At 42.4% G+C, this 17,262-nt stretch overlaps 1 protein-coding gene across 1 annotated transcript in view; it reads right to left on the bottom strand.

Annotated features, from left to right (window-relative positions):
* The window catches only part of thada (THADA armadillo repeat containing), a 107,518-nt gene that overhangs the window by 32,590 nt on the left and 57,666 nt on the right, over positions 1-17,262 (bottom strand). Inside the window, exons 30-31 of the mRNA XM_080036353.1 lie at positions 12,917-13,085; positions 2,099-2,202 (exon numbers count right to left, since the gene is read on the bottom strand). Of these exons, the coding sequence (XP_079892479.1) occupies positions 2,099-2,202; positions 12,917-13,085 (273 nt within the window). The remainder of the gene's footprint in view (positions 1-2,098; positions 2,203-12,916; positions 13,086-17,262) is intronic.

Genomic DNA, 17,262 nt, shown 5'->3' with positions numbered 1-17,262 from the left:
ACCTTCATGAATGTCATAACATTTAGTATTGGGTTGGAACAGGTTTAGAGGTCTTGATTCAACTGTGTGATCATTCTGGTGGACGTGGAAGTAGGATGTGTTGTGATGTCACTGTACTGTGTTATATAGAGGGGTTTATTATTTACTCTACGGCTATTGATAGAAACGGGTTGGACAAAATATTAGAAACACCTCTTTTGATTTGCAATTGTAGGAAAAGCAAGTAAATACCAGGACCCCTCAAACTGAAGCAGCTCAATGGAATTCTTCCGTCATTCATTTTATAAAGTTTTATTTAGTAAGTTATTTAGGTTTTCAGATAGGTCAGAAACCCTATTTAGGTTTTTAAATAAAGGACATTAAGTTTGTTTAAAGGAGGAAATATGTTACATGATTGTATTGAAATGTATTAAAATGATTTATTAAAATAGGATTTCTGTTTAATTCAATTTTTTTTTTGGCCTTTTTGGTGTTATTTCTCGTGTTTTAATTGTCTGTAATTCTTTGTTTAAGCTGGCTGGATCCTCTACAAAAAAAGACTATATGAATAAAAAATAATATATATATATCGGTTTAAGCAATATCCCTGTTTGTTAGTGCATGTGGCCATGTTTGGAGATTTTAATGTAGTACTACCCAAACAAAAAGTGACTGTTATCAGTGGGTCAACTGCTCACAGGGAAAGATGCAGAATAGGACATGATCTGTGTGTGTTTGTGTGCACATTCACATGTGGTGAATCCATCAGGTCCAGAATATGCAGCAATATGCAGCTATCACATGAGATGCCCACAGCTGTGCGATCATAGATTTGATTAACACACACACACCCACACCCACACACACACACCACAATATAGAATATATGCTATTACTGACATAAATGTGTTTTATCTGCCTATGGCTTATGTGTAAGTGGATCAGCATGTGTGGGCAGTGTGTGTGTGTGTGTGTGTGTGTGTGTGTGTGTTAAGCTTGTGTGTGCGTTCAATCAAGGGTATAACCACAGCCCTGTGAAAGCCCGCAAGTGTGTTTGTGAAAACAAGGGAGACAGTGTGTGAGCTTGACGTCACATTTTCATCACTCAGATATTAATAAGACAAGCGCCACACTCGTAACACACACAGACACTGACACACACACTCACACACATATGTGGCATAAGTGAGAACATATTTGGGCAGGGGCGAGTCCTGTGAAGTGGCTTGAGTGTGTTTATGTGTGTATGAAATGTGAGGTAACATTATGAAATGGGCTGTAAGAAGTCCAATTCATTAGATCACAATCCAAACAATACACTGGAGATGTTCTAAGAGGTTGGTACTGGGGCCTGACGTGCCAACACACAGCCAAAGTCAACTGCAGTGAGCTCCACCAGTGTCTGCAGTCATCGTTAGAGCGCCGACACCAGTCTCAGGGCCAGAAAAAGTCCAAAATGACACAACCCAGAGAGGATGGTGTGAGGCCAAAACCTCAACACTGACTCAGAGCAGACGAACAATGCATTCCATCCTTTTTTGGAAGGTGGCCGCTTCAAATTAGTGGTGTCCTGGAAGAGACAGGGTAGGCTGTTTCTCTTGCCAAAAACAAGAGATCCTCTGACCTGTGTTGTCCTTAGATCTGGGCGCCGGCCGGGCCTCTGCGTGATCAAACGGACAGCGCGCTCTGGTGAGCAAGAATTCACCTCGTCATCTTAATGAAGGCTCATCAGTGTAACCAAGCGGAGCTAGCAGGGGGCTAGCGCTTGCTGCTAACCCGCCGACCCATGTGTTATCTGCTGCACAGTGGGGAGACCGAAGACCCAGGCCTGACCTCGGTCCAGGTTGGGAGGGGGGCGGGCGGGTAATCTGTGCCACATCTTGAGACCTGGATCTTGGGTGAGAGGGTACGGGGGGTGGCGGTGGTGGGGGTAGGGGCGGATGGGACAGCAGGCGGTCTCTTTGAAATGGAAGCCTGGCCAGGACATGAAGCGGACACGGGCAGAGAGGGGATGAACGGTGAGACAAGGAGCTATTCTTCTGGTGAGGGGAGTTGGAAGAGCGGGTAGGATGCTTATCTGTGCGTGCATGCATATGTGTGTGTGTGTGTCTAGGATTACCGTGAAGCGAGCCACATGCGCTGACGGAGGGCTTCGCTGATGCCATTTCCTGCTGGCAGGGGTCTGTGTGAGTCAGTCTGGTAGGAGCGCAGCAGAAACAGCACCTACGTACACACAAATACACACACACACACACACACACACACACACACACTCATTAATCTTGAAATGATACACATGTTGAACTGCTACGGTCCTTGGTTCAGCCTGGGACTTTCCATGTGGACTACAAGTTCTCCCTGTGTCTCTGTGGTCTGTCCTTCTTGCCTAATAGATAGTGGGACAGGCTCCTAACCGATGAAGGTGAGTACAGGTAGGTACAGAAAATGGATTGGGTTTTAATGATATTCTATTTACCAAACTGAACATGTGACACACATTTGCTTACATACATATCATAAACCACACTGCCCTGTTATTTTTGAATTGACAAGAACTTAATTCGGATGAATAATGTGGTGAATAATTTGGCATTTTACATTACAGCACGGTAAGAAGATGGTCATAGTGGGGTCACAGTGAGGAAATAAAAAGGTATTAACATGTATAACCAAAGTAATAACTAGGCAAAAGCTTTTTAATAACGAGAGAGAGAGAGAGAGAGAGAGAGAGAGAGAGAAAGAGAGAGAGAGAGAGAGTATCGCGCCAAAATGAACTAACTAACTTAATGAGCGAGGAAACTATTTAATGAGACAAGATGAGATATGTATTATCCATTCTCCAATTCTGTATCAAGTCACTGTTAGTTTTAAGTTAGACTCCTTAGAAATCTTACTGAAATTAATTATGCACCTATGTTAGTAAATGTTTTTGTGAAATGTTATTTCTGAAGTCTTGTTTGAGATATGCTGTTGTTGGCAGTTTGTAGGTTGTACTGGGAGTTTTTTCTCAGCCGCGCTAAGGTTCGAAGGGCAGGGTGTCATACTGTATGGAATGTGAAGCCCACTGAGGCAAATGTCTATTTGTGATATTGAGCTATACAAATAATTTATTGATTTGATTTGAATCTCAGATTTCAGTCTGGGCGAGTCTTGAAAGCTTTTTATTGAAACTAATTATTTCCAAAATCCACTGAACCTAGATATATTTAAAACAAATAATGTTAAATCAAACAGTGACACAAGTGTATAAATACTACACAGTACTCCATCTGCTGGGCAGTGGGAAGAACCAGAAATATTACATGCTACCCCCTAGACAACCATTCATCCTGTCTAACTCAAAATATGTGACTTGAAAGGATACGCAAACATTAGCAGCAACTGCACAGTATGCTATGGTTGATTAGGAATTCTCAAAATGTACGTTTCCCATTGGAAATCATTATCACTATTGTGGCTGATGGGACAGTGTGTGACTGAGCCAGTTCGTAGCAGGTGGACTGGTGGTTGGGAGTGTTCAGAGGCCAGGACGCTGGCTGGCTGGCTGGGGTGTGTATTCTGGGCCTTGGTAAGTATACTCTTTATGCCGGGGCCACGGCCACAGACCAGTAGGAAGCCATTCATTACACCGTGCAGGGAAGGAAACGTGGGGAAAAACCAGGCCGACCACGTAGCACCAAGCCTGGCCACTGAAGCGCTGGGCCTGCCCCTTCCCTTCCCTCCTGCAGTCTCCACGCCCAAGCAACGCCCACTGGGGCTCAAACACCTCTGGCTCCTTCCTCCTCTCGCTGTCACTGTCTAAGGGCTTTTCCACCTACAAGGGCCCAGCGCTGGAGCCCATTCCCAAACCAAATATTGAACTTTTCCAAGTGACTCCACCTTCAAAAAAACGATTCTACATGGACCAGTCACCCTTCAAATATGCAGTGCAAATATTTGCTGAGTTTCTTGTTGACTTCCTGAAATCTCATTTAACTAACAAATCTAAGAATTTGGCTCCAAAGTCAGTGTGAGCTCCAAACTGGTTCTGGCAGATTCCCTGGTCAAACAGTAGCTCAATTGTGTAAAACTTTAATCTCCAAATGAACACGTTTGACTAGTTGACACAATGATCAATGACACTTAACGGATCTTTTGTTTGGAGAGGGGGTAGTGAAGGATTCCAGCAGTGTCCCATCCTCCTGTGTGTCCAACATGGCACTACCCGCTTAGCATAACCTTGATTATCTACATTAGATCACATAACATCTGTTTTGGTGTCCAATTTGGGGCAATTTTGTGTGGCAACAAGTGCGGCAAGCTCTAAACCAGAGCAGGCAGCTATGTTCTGGACTGTTGAACTTGTTGGTATACAACCAAACATGACATTATGTCGATGGCAGAGTAATGCCACCACCAAATATACCCAAACAAGCCTGTATTCAACGAAAACAGTCATGAGTATTTAGGAAAAACTGGGAAGATACAAAAATTGTCTTCATCAATTGGTGCCTTGGGATGGTGTACCATTATGAAGGCTTGGTGGTCAACGAATCATCTGACCTGGAACTAAACAGCAATCATGGTTGAGGCAACGTGGAAGTTTCTGGCTTCTCCTAAGGACTTTTTCTTTACAGGCTGTAGAAAACTTGCAAACCAAAGAAGATTGTCAGTGGTTGCTGGTATGCTTTCCATTCAGTGCCATTACATCCTGTTATGAAAATGGTTGACTCATTCGAAAGCAGAAGGGCAGCTCTTTGAAAGGTTGGTTTTGTAGCAAGCACCTGTGCCAGCCCTGTTTCCAAGGCAGTGGCTAAACTCTATTTCTTCATTCCTTCTCCCTCCACGCCACAGCTACACCTCATCCACCAGGCTGGGGAAGTCCCTGCATGGGAGACTCAACCGGCTCAATCCAGCCCCGGCATGGAGAAAAGCCGAATATTTATAGAAAATGCTGCCTCCCAGTTCCTCCTACAGAGCTACACCCCGTGTGGGAGTGGATGCCGGGATTGGAGCAAGCTCAAAAGAATAAGATCAGACGAGAAGACAGGAGATCCTGTGGGGGCTCTTTTTTCTCCACCAAATTTCGGGATGTTTTTGTGACTGAATAAATGATTTCTGTCTTCTCCTTGAGTTTGTCCTGATCACAGCTATAAGGCCTCATTCTTCAACTGAGTTATGTTACAACCTGTAGGAAATGTATCATTCGAATGATTACTCTGACAAATTAAACTATACGGAAATATATACAGCTGCTCAATATCACAACAAAAAATTTGCCTCAGTGAGCTTTATATTTCTTTAACCTTTTTACGTGGCCCTTGTACTCAAAAAACACAACACTTTAGGAAAATGTCCTCATTATTTTTACAACTTTCACAACAACTCACACTCCCCAATCTATGTCATTAATGTTTTGTTTAGCGCAGTATCCGTTTCTAATATCGGGCTCTTACGTCCACACGCTGATTGCTAACTGTATGGTTCAGTTCTGAGCATATAGTAACTGTTGCAGTGTTGTTATCATTTATCAGCATTTTCCGCTGCCTGCCAACAGGGTTGATAAAAAACAACACTAAAAGTTGTTAAAACGCCCATAAATGAGCTACCAGACACTTAAAGGTGCTCCGAGAAACCTTCATTTTGTGTTAAATCTTACACCCCCTTTGGACAAAAGCGGTAGTGTTTTTACTACGCCACTTGTCGTTCCTTGGTGAGCGTACCCATGACAAAGGCATTTGCTTACATGTAATTTATAATCATCAGAGAAATTTTTTTGACTGTTTCAGAAATATGTAAAAGTTCCTCGTAGCATCTTTAAGCACGGAATACAGGTGAGGGAGACTGCTGAGCTGGATGGTAATGCTCAGAAAGATCTTGCTCGTTGTGACAAATATACAAACTACATTTTATCCATTATTATATAAAGATATTGATTAGTGCTGCTTTTATTCTCTAATAACCTCAACTTTTTGAGTACAGTAGCACAATCAACCCTCATCTAGAGCTTTGGGTTGCGACTTTAAGGAGCAAATAAAAAGAAACTTGGTGTGGCAGTGCTAAATATGAAAAATATCAAAGGCTATTTGTCTGGCTTGTTTTCTAGTGAGGCGTTTAACTGCTTGTGTGTTTTGCGTGTATGTGCCATTCTGTCCCAGTGTGTGTGTGTGTGTTGCAACAAGCCTCACTCCTCTTTTGGGCCTGGTAAAAATAGTCGTGGTGGATGTGAGGTCCCTTCAGACTCTGTTATCAGCATGCCCTGCCGTCCCTCCCACTGCCGCAACCACAGACTGGCCACATGCTGCAGCGAGCAAGCATACACACACAGAAACACACACACAGTCACAAACACACACAGCAAGTGCAAGTGCAAATAATTGCACACCAATTCATGGCTCAGTCCAGTAAAACACATGTACAAAGAAACATGTGAGTCGGCATTCACATAAAACCGGATAGAGGTTAGGCAAAGTGTGGACGCGCCCAATTAGGCAAAAAGAGATACCAATAAAGACTGGCTAAATATAAAAACAACTAAACACTCTCTCTTGCCCTATATAGTCATAATATTGCACAAAGAAACCTTATATATGCTCTCTAGACACCAAGTCATACTTCCTCACGTATGCACATGGGCGTGACAACCACCTCATTCAGTGACGTGTGTACATATGTGTGTGCATGCAAGAACTGAGTTACAATATCTTTGTCAAAATGTACAGCAGTGTATCGCAACAAGGTCCAAACTGGAGCAGTTTGTAATTTCTAGAGAAGCAATTTAGTTTTTGTACTGTCTGCGTGAGCTGTGTGTATAGACAAGTGTGTGTGGAAGGGTGACATTAAGAAGCACCTTGTTATCAGTCATCCTAGTGTCTCCAAAAAGTAGGAACTTAATTTAAGATTATTTTGTGATTTGACTCAATTATTTAATGTCTGGGTTTTATACTGGAGTTCTTCAACTCTAAGGAATTTGAAAGAATGTGGCCCCACCAGTCTAAATGTTACAAACTGAATTCTAATATCCAACACCGGTATCAAACAGCCAGGATTCCCTCTGGGTTAGATACATGTCATGTCACATCAAAAGCAGGCTGGCTGGTTTTTCAGGCACACACATTATTTCACTGGTTCAATCCTGAAGGGTTTTTTTCGCAGAAGGCAGCCATTGTAACAGCAGACCAAAGAAAGTTATTGAGAGAGGGCAGGAAGGACTTAATTTGGAATAACAACATCAACATGACTATAGCCAGAGGAAAGGAGACTGCAACACTCTTCATTCTCAAGCCTCTTTCTCCTCCGTCTCATTTAGCTTCTGTTGGGGAAATACACAAAGGATTACTTCCGTTGAGTTGGCCCTGTTCAAAACCACCACAGGCCACAGCTTTAATACTTCTGGCCTGTACCAGGAACTGTCGGCCAGGGCTGCTGCTGGCGCGTGTCTAGAGTCTGGTGTCGGCTTGGGTTAGTGCCGGTCTGTCGGATGGGCTTGCTTCTGGTTGTATCAACAGAATGTTTGAGGAACTTTGGAGTGATTGAAGTTATTCCAGCGCGTTTTAAAATGATTTTTTAAACGATAAGGGTTTTACTCGGGCCATCCAGAGAACCTTGACCTTCCACTCAAATTCTTAATGTTTCTTATTTGATTATGTTAATTTAATTAGTTTTTATTTCCCTAAGTTTCATGGAAAGCCTTCAATAAGGGTCCTACTGTTGAGTTCTTCATCCTAGCAAAACAGTGCAGGGTCGGTATCTGTAAAGGCCTGGTCACATCAGCATCTTAAACCGACATTAAACGGCGAAATCAATTTATTTCAAAGGATTCTCTCTGATCAGCAGGGTTTCCGTGGGGACAAAGTGAACCTAAGGGAAACTTTCATATCAAAATCAACATCGTTGAACTCTTGACAAATAATTGTGTGCTACCGACTAACAGCATCATGCATCAACGGTGCTGATCTTTGAGTTAGCTGGAAAGTAAAAACAGAGGAGGCTATTATAGCTTGTTAGCTGTGTTGTACAATCCCTATTTGTGTTGTGGTAGGCAGACAGTCATGAGACGATGAGACAATGTGACAAATAAAGTTTGAGTGAAATATGTCAATTAATGTTGAGTTTGCAAGCAAGCTAGTTAGCTTACAAACGGATACGTACTGTACCAGTGTGCTTACAGCTAGCTTAATCTATTAAAGCAATTACTAGAATTTACCAGCTGGCAACCATCTTGGCGTCAAGTTGTCAGACTTCAGTAGTTCACCAATTAGTCGTACAATTAATCCCTACTTCACAAAGCTTCTCAAACCACCTTCTTCTTTAGGATGTGCACATGAACTTAATTTAGCAATTTTCCGTAATTCTCACAGTTCAGTGTGACGGACTGGGAAACCTATCAATCATGGCAACACACACCCTATAATATGGGGTATTCCAGAATATTATCTTAATTGACCAATCATTTTCAAATTTCCTAACATAACATAACCCTTTCAGTAAAAGGCCTCGGGACAAAACTGTTTTTGTACTACTTATCGGCCTCTCAAAAATGATGTCAGTATAGGTCTCTTGATGTTACGGGCCTATTGGATTACCCAAAGTAAAACACAAGCTCAAGACCAGAGCTATTGATATTTTGATTAATAGCGAGATAGACTGATCAGTGTGTTTGCACGCCTCATTTAAACAGTTAGTTGGATGTTGGTGTTCCGCTGGATTTGATGGGGACAAGTGAAAACAGGCCTTGTGGCTGGCAGTTGTGAAAGAAATGATTGAATATGAATTTCTGGCAAGATGTCAAGGGTTATTTAAAGAAAATAATCATCTTGTAGCCATTAGAGCTCCAGATTCCTGATGCAATTCTGTTCAGAGAAGCATTTCACAATAGCTGTGAACGCAAGAGGTGTAGTTTTATCTGATTTACAGAGCTCAATACCTACAACTCCATTATTATCCACCATGGCGTACAAGAAGTGCAACATTAGGAGGACTGAACATTGTTTGGATGGAAACACTTTCTTGTGACCTCTTTACTGTGTGTATGTGTGAGAAAGTCAGCAGGGTGGTACAGCCTGCCCTAGTAGCTGTGATGGTTCCCAGCTCCACACTTGGACTACTAACAGTTGTTCTTTGACAATAACAGAGGAAGTAATTTCTCCCTCAAGCACACACATCTGCAACCTGTTACGCACACACATATTAACATACATTAGGCATTCTCCCCGAGGCCAAACACCATGTCCTCATCATCTCAGCATAAACACTCCGCCAGTGTGTGTGCAGTTAATGTACAGACACACGCATACATCGAGGCGCACACACACACAGTAGTACATCCTCTTCTATCTCTGTCTTTTCATTTGACTCAAGTCTAAACAATCTTGCCTCCCCATCTTACATGAGTGCAGAGTATTTGACACAGGCACTCCATACACACACACAGCAAGGCCACAATCTCCTCCATCAGTGCTTCTGTGTGTGATGCTCCCCTCCACACGTACGCTGCAAGACCCCTATCTCTGTTTTACTAAGTTTAGACCATTTCACCTGCATACGGCTCAACAGCACTCTACCTTGCTTCCAAACAGCTAGACACTCCTTCCATATCTGCCTCCATCATCTACAAACCTTCTATCCTCTACCTTCACCTCACGGCTCAAACGCTTTGCTTTCAAGAAGGAAGAAGCACCTTTGTATTCAGCATTGTGACTTGCTATGATGGCCTGGTACAATTTTGAAAATCCTTGTATGATTTTTTAAATTTTTTTTGTTATTAAATGTCCATAATTGGCAGCCAAGTATGAAGGCTTCAACTTTCAAAATGTGGAAATTGATGTGTCTCGTGTTGTAGGTCTGTGTCTAATTCCATACTTTGAAGTAGAGTGCATGTAAATCATTGCGTTTCCTAGAACTACTGCAGGTGTATACTAGGTTTCTGTATAAAGCACATGGCAGGACACAACAATGGGGAAGATGAGACACTCAGATCAGCACAGCCAGACAAAGAAGCTACCTCAGGTTACAGCATTTTGTGACATAAGGCCAAATCACAGACAGGCAGGTCACACTATGATCTCACCACTTTGTATGGGAAAGGCAGACAAAAGGACATGGGCCGAGTGAATGAATGAAGAGAAAGTAGTAGCAGAAAAGGCAGAGACAGGGCAGAGACAGTAGGAAGAGATGATAGTAAAAGAGGCCGAGAATGATATTTAAGGACAGATAATGAGACATCTGGAGAAGCTCCACACATGGCGGCCATGACAGGAAAGCAAACCAAACTGCACTCTCACCCTGAAATGTCTTCTAAGCCTTTAAGAGCCCCTCCGCCCCCCACCATCATTGCCCCCCCCCCCCCCATCAGTGGTGTTCAATAAAAGGCTTGGGGGAAACTCCCTCTACCCTTTTCCTCTGCGTGTGTTGATATTACCGGCAGACTGTTTGGTTGTGTTTGTCAGTGTGTGATGACAGAACTAAACACTGGTATTTACCTCCGCGCGATAACCGCCTTGTCTGGACAGGCTCTGTGTGGAAATGTTAGGTGTGTGTGTGTGGGGTGTGTGGGAGTGTGTGTGTCTTTGTGTGTGTGTGTGTGTAGGTGTGTGTGTGTGTGTGTGTGTGTGTGTGTGTGTGTGTGTGTGTGTGTGTGTGTGTGTGTGTGTGTGGTGAGGCTTGATGCAGCATATCTATAATCTCGGTGTGGGTTTGCTCATACAAATGTTATGATAACCGCTTTGGTAATTGCATTTTAAATTTCTCGAGTCTTTGTTGTCGAGTAAAAACATCTCTTGTCCAGTTGTGAGGGTTTCCATGTTTGGACTTGAATGAAAGGAATATGCAGTCACCATCACTAGCTTACTTACCTGTTTGAAATAAATCGGGTTGATGTAATATGGAGAACTTTTTTCTATACTGTTCAACCGTATTTATTGACAAAGTAGGGGAGAACGGGGTAATTTGTCACACGGGTAGGTTGTCACAATCGTTATATCTCGGAACCAGAAGGCGCTGTCTGTTAAATTTTGGTATGTAAATATCCACAACTGGGATCAGAGGTCACCTACATAGTCTTCCTTGGAGTTAGACTGCTGCATTTGAGGTGAGAGGACTGTTAGTGTTTTTCATGTCAAATTGAAAATATTTAGCTCCTCAGTATTTTTCTTCTAGGCTTTTACACAATGGGTTTATAACAAAACACTTGTTACCCTAAACAAGTGTGAAGGGTAAGCTATAGTTTAGATCGTTTTTAGAAAGCTAATTAGTTGTCAGATGGTTGTTGGCCTTGATGCTAGCAATAAATTCCAGTTGGGGTTGGTCGTCACATTTTTTGGGGGGTTGGTTGTCACATGTTATCCAAAGGGTGCAGCCAGGAAAGGAACCCAATAACAAAAGAAAATGTCAAGCTGTATCCTCACTGACACCCCAGAGAAGGAGAGAATTTTCTAGTGAGGCTACTGCACCCCAGTGCACTCCACCCCAGCTGGGGAATAAGAAACAGAAGAGAAAGAGAAAGGAGGAGGAATCTTCATCAGATGAAGAGGATAGTTTGTGTTTGGTTTGTATGGAAACGTTCTACAGCACCCGTTCAGGGGAGGTAAGGGAGAAGTGTTGTATGTGCAACCAGTGGGCACACAATCTTTGCTTAGTTAGAGTGAGCAGACCCTACATTTGCCATCACTGTAACTCAGATAGTGAATGTGTGTATCCTAGTTGAGTAGGCTATTATTGTTAGACCTATTTGTTTTGTTCTTTATGTTGTTACATACAGTAGGTTGGTCTTAATATGGATTTCCTTTTTGTTAATTCCTTGCTCATTTTGTGTTAAGATGCATAAAATTATGTAGGCCTATTTTTCAACTTGAGAATGGAATTAAACTTTCAAATGTAGTTCTGCTTTCTTGCCTTCTTTTTAAGATTTTTCCCATAAAGATAACATTGTGACAAACAACCCCATAGTGTGTGACAACCGACCCCTTGATGGGGTTGGTTGTCACAATGTGTTAGAGTGTCTTTGATGGTACATTTCTTCTTTATTACAATAAATTAGAAAAGGTGAGGGGTTCACATTTCAAGCCAACACCTTAAGCTTCAATTTAATGTAGGAATGACTATTGAAAGATGTGTAGGTGATGAGCAATTCTCACTAGAGTAAAAAGTGTGCCTACTTACCACGGTCTCCCCTACAGGTGTCAAAGTCATAGAAAGTTGTACTAAAACAACTCTGCACAACACTTTATATTTGATTTTAATCTGTTGATTATTTGTGTGATTAATCCACTAAGGTGACGTCTTTGGACCGCTTGATTCGTCAGTCGATCCTTTCAGTATTTATTTATTTTTTAACCTTGGTCTGTTACAGTGGAGGACAGCCATTTCTGTATACAGGCTGCATCACTAAGCAAAAAAGTGAAAGCCGAGCATGATACAATGTTTTGTGTTCTCTTGACTACTTTGGCAGCATCTATAACATGGTTCAAGGAACTGTAGTTTTCCACATGTCCTATCCAGGCGGCCTGCTTTTGGCTAATTAAAGCCCAATCATTGCTCTACACATCATGCATGTAAGACCCAATTATAATAGTGTATATAGAATGCAGTATGAATTTGAGGCCCCATGATCAAAGTCACCAGACAACCATCTTTTATCCTGTGATTTACTCAGGAAGTGCCTTTTGCTTGTATATAAATATGCATGACAACAACCTTCATCCAAACATGCAACACAGTGTGTGAGTGAGTGAGTGTGTGTGTGTGTGTGTGTGTGTGTGTGTGTGTGTGTGTGTAAAAATTGTGTGCATGTCCCTTTACCGTCGATCAGGGCTTTGATCGCACCCAATGTTCCCATCGCTAGATAAACACTTGTGGTCGTCTGAACAGTCTTGTGATTATAGCCTCCGCTGAATGTTATGGCATGTGTTATGTTGTGTGTATGAGTGGTTGATTTTGATGTGTGCGTGGGTTTGCAGACCTGCAGCAGAGTCCCGTGGATGTGGTTGTGTTGGATATGGGGCGCGGGCCGTGGGGGAAGCTCCTGCAGTAAAGCATGGACGGTGGATGGGACCTGGGTGACCAGCACAAAGGGAACGAGGGCCCGCGCAGCCATCTCTCTGGTCCGATACACTGCAGAGCCACCGCATCTGCAGAACACACACATGCACACACAGACACAGACAAACACAGACACACACACATTAGTGTCATGGATAGGTCGTTAAAATCCTTGGAACATGCATGGGCTGCCTTTGTTATCATAATCTTTTTGTCTGGATGTACGTAATAACACCATATGTTTGAGTTAATGGAGGAGGTAATTCCCTATTATCACAGGTCAGGCGGTTGTTATTCTAACTCTTGAGTTTAATTTATTCTACAGCTGTTACTTTTGTTATGAGAAAATTATGTAATTACAATGTGTTATCCTTCATTAATTTTCATTATTATTTTGTACGCCAGCCACCTTAGGTCATGGACCAATTCTTCAGTTAGGAGTGACCCATGAGTTATTTCATTTGGAACAGCTTGTCCCTATTTTTAAAGCATAAGTTATGTAACATCTCCATCTTTCTCCATATCTTTGCCTCTCTCTACTCTACTGCATAGCACCGCAAGCTAATCAGATCCCAGGCCTGGGCAGATGACTGATACACTCAAAATCATGTATTCTCAACTCAAATTCTAGGACAATAATCTACTGCATTTTGTTTTTACCCACATCCATCTCTCTCTCTCTCTCTTGTTCTCACACGCAAGCATGCCGTCATTTACAGTGTGGAGCGGTGATGGGGGAATGTTGCAAGTCACCCTGAGTACAGGCTAAAATTAACCTTGTTTACATGCTGATAGTATTTCCATCTCCAGTGTCATAACACTGCCATAACTGACACGAGGGAAGGACGTGGACAGGGGCTGAATGAGAGGAGAGGGGAGGGGGAAGGGTGAAGTGGATGGAAGGGGGCAGAGGAAGTGCTTCTAATGGCAATATATTTGTATTTACATTTGCAAAAAAAAACACCTGTTCCTGCTGCTGTAGTTCAAGGTCAACTCTGTAGAAATGGCCAACACAACACATTATAACCAGAGGCCGGTGGTTAGCTTAGCTACTAATATCACGCTGCAGGCAAACAATCACAGTCAGTACTATTTTTGTTTGTCCTGGAACGATAACAGTCTCTACAAAATGTGGTGGCACCCTCCTGCTAGCGTGGCTGAAACCCTTCAGAATGACTTGCAGTTGAGTTGGGTTAGAAGAAAAAGTATCCGGGAAAATGTGCTAGTTTATTTATTTCATCTGTGTATCCCCTTCTCCTTTCCAACTTCAGGCACAACGACAACAAACGGCTTAGTTTCATTTTTCAAAGTGTCTCTACTGACTTTGCTTTGCGAGCCTAAGGGCATCTAAACACGACTGGTCCAGTGTATTTGTGTAGTGATTTAGCACTGTTTTCTTAGTTGGTCTGGTTGGTAAAAGTAGTCCAGCCTCTTACTTCTTGATTCTAGACCAGCAAGGAGTTGGTGCTGATCTGAGACCAGTTTACCTGACCCAGAGACAGTTGTTTAGCTGTCTTTAACGCAAACCGACCCTTAAACTGCTTTTGTCAAAAAAGGATCTTTTTTTTTTTAACCTTTATTTATACAGGTAAATCCCATTGAGACCGAAGACTCTTTTTCAAGGGAGACCTGTTTTCCTTTCCCACGTTACCATTCACACACACATTCATACACCGATAGCAGGCTAACTATCGACATTCACACGAGGCAAGGTGGGTGAAGTGTCTTGCCCAAGGACACAACAACCATGACACAGGTGGCAGGGCGGGGATCGAACCTCCAACCCTTTGATCATCAGCCGACCCGCTCTACCAACTGAGCCACAGTCGCCAACAATTGAGTGGATTGGCCTGTAGGCTTCCACAGCCATGGCCTATGCACTGCCTTGCATGTCTGCATAGTACAGTATGGAGTGGAATACATTGACATTGCATTCTGTACAGTCATGGAAGCACAGCCAACACTTGCACGCGTATAGAACACGAGTCAAATGAGGGTGAAAGGTTTGTGTATGTTGCAGGCTGTTTATAGGATATGTGACGGCAGTAAGCAAGGCCCAAAGAAGCAGCTCCGATCCACTGTGGAAAATTCAGTGGAAGGTTCCAGACTAAACGGCGATCCATCACTACAACGGTATGTAGATGAGAAGGAAGCTTGGTACGAGAGAGGGTGAGACATGTTTGAAGACATAAAGGAAGATACAGCTGCTTGCAAGCTAAGCTGTGAAGAGGATGATAAGCAAGCCGATTACTACGTGCAAATAAGTATTACAGTTATGTTCTAAATCTTCAATGGATGCCTTCTACGTTTCTGACGGCTAACGGGAGAGAAATTAGAAGAGGCTTGCAATCAATATAGAATTCAACAAAGAGAGGGCTGTGGAACAAGTCAACTGTCAACAAATGTTTTTCCACCTGCTGCAAGCATGCCTCCCTCCCTCTCACACACACTCCCACCTTTGGCCAGACAGACAACCAAAGACCCCTGTAACAAACACTGAAGACAGTTTGCATTCCTGAGCTCTACGTGCCTGCACATGTTCATTTATATGCATCAATGTCTGTCTAATACAAACACACACAGACACACACACACCTAATGGCCAGAATCCATGTCGATTCCTCACTCTCCACCCTCTCCCAGCCCATTTGGGGGCCCATATGTTAACTATTTGTGCTAATTTGTCCCATTGAAACACTTTTAAGATAGGAAATGACAGTTTGCGAGGGTGTAATTTTAGCAAAACGGGGCCGTCCCCTGTGGGGTCCGGAGCAGACTGTTGACTGGCAAGGAGGAGACTCATCTGGGCCTCATTTTGGAAGAACTGGGAGAATGGTTTCCTCCACAGAGACTGCAGCATGTTGGCTAAACAAGCCCCAGCAACCAGCTCTGTCAGTGAAGAATGTACTTGTGTAAGTTAGGCAGGGGAGTGGTGGTGACCCAATTTAAATGGTTCGGCTTCATTCAGACGGACAAGATGTAGCTGTCTGAACTCAATCACTGACTTTATAACACAGACTCTCTGTGTGTGTGTGTGTGTGTGTGTGTGTGTGTGTGTGTGTGTGTGTGTGTGTGAGAGAGAGAGAGAGAGATGTTTACTGTCAAACCATTGAGTTTAGAATTGGAAAATGTTTGTTCCACTCGCGCCCTCAGCGAAAAAAAAAAGTGTGGCAGATGTACATTCATGATTCTCATTCACTTACATGACGTATAGGTTTTGATCCGCCCATATCCACAAGAATACACATTACACAAACAGACCTCTTATTACTGTATCCGAACATGTGAAAATAATCACATTTTTATCAATAAAGGAACTTTTCTTATTGTTAAAGAAAGACAGTTAAATGCCAAAAAAATATATATTTACAAAAGAAAGATTATATATTAAAAGAGAAATAAATTACATTGTTTCGGCACAAATTGAAAGCAGCACATACAGAATATGTTCCTTATCTTAACCAGAATTTAAACTGAAGAGTATCCAGTTCAATTCAAACACTCTTGAGTTGCTAACAGGGTGCAGAACTATTTTGAGACAGTGGCCAAACAGTCACACTGTCATCTTTTACACACTAGATCAAACTATTGTCCAACTTAGCAAGCTATGAAAGGGTCAAATCCAGACTCTCTGGACACCAAGACTTGTTTCTGAAAACATGGACCCCATTCCTGGACTATATTCCTCATAGACAATGAGTGATCTCGCACTTCACATACAATAAATTGTCATCTGATAAAGCCTGGTGTTAATATACCTATATGTACCTATATATACAGACACCCTATTTGTTTTTATTTATTTTTGATTTATTATATGCATAACTATTCAAACACAATTAAGTTTTATTTCAATAGATACATATGTATTATTCTTTTATTTTTTATTTATAATTAAATTATAAATGTCCTTCAAACGACATGGTCCCTTCAGTCATTACTGTCATCATAAAGTGAAGCCTCACTTTAAGTTGATGGGCCTTACCTTGCCCTTTGGAAAAGAAACGAGATATGAGGACGAGAAAGGAAAGGAAGGGAGTGAGTCAGGGAGAGATGCCTGGGCTTGATATCACAGGACATAAATTACTATCATGAAGGCAGAGAGAGAGAGAGGGGGGGGGGGAAGCTGGCGGAAAGATGAAACAAAGTATTCACCTAGAGGTTAAAGGTGGGAAAGCAACCATTGGTTAGTTATTGAAAATAAAAGTGTCTATCCATCATCATCCTTCCCCTCTTTGTCGTCATCGCCATAAGTCTCTAGGTCAT

Source organism: Ammodytes marinus (genome assembly GCF_949987685.1).
Source record: "Ammodytes marinus genome assembly, chromosome: 11".
In the NCBI taxonomy this organism is placed as follows: Eukaryota; Metazoa; Chordata; class Actinopteri; order Uranoscopiformes; family Ammodytidae; genus Ammodytes; species Ammodytes marinus.
Note: the sequence above shows the minus strand (reverse complement) of the source record. Positions and strands in the feature narration are given on the sequence as shown.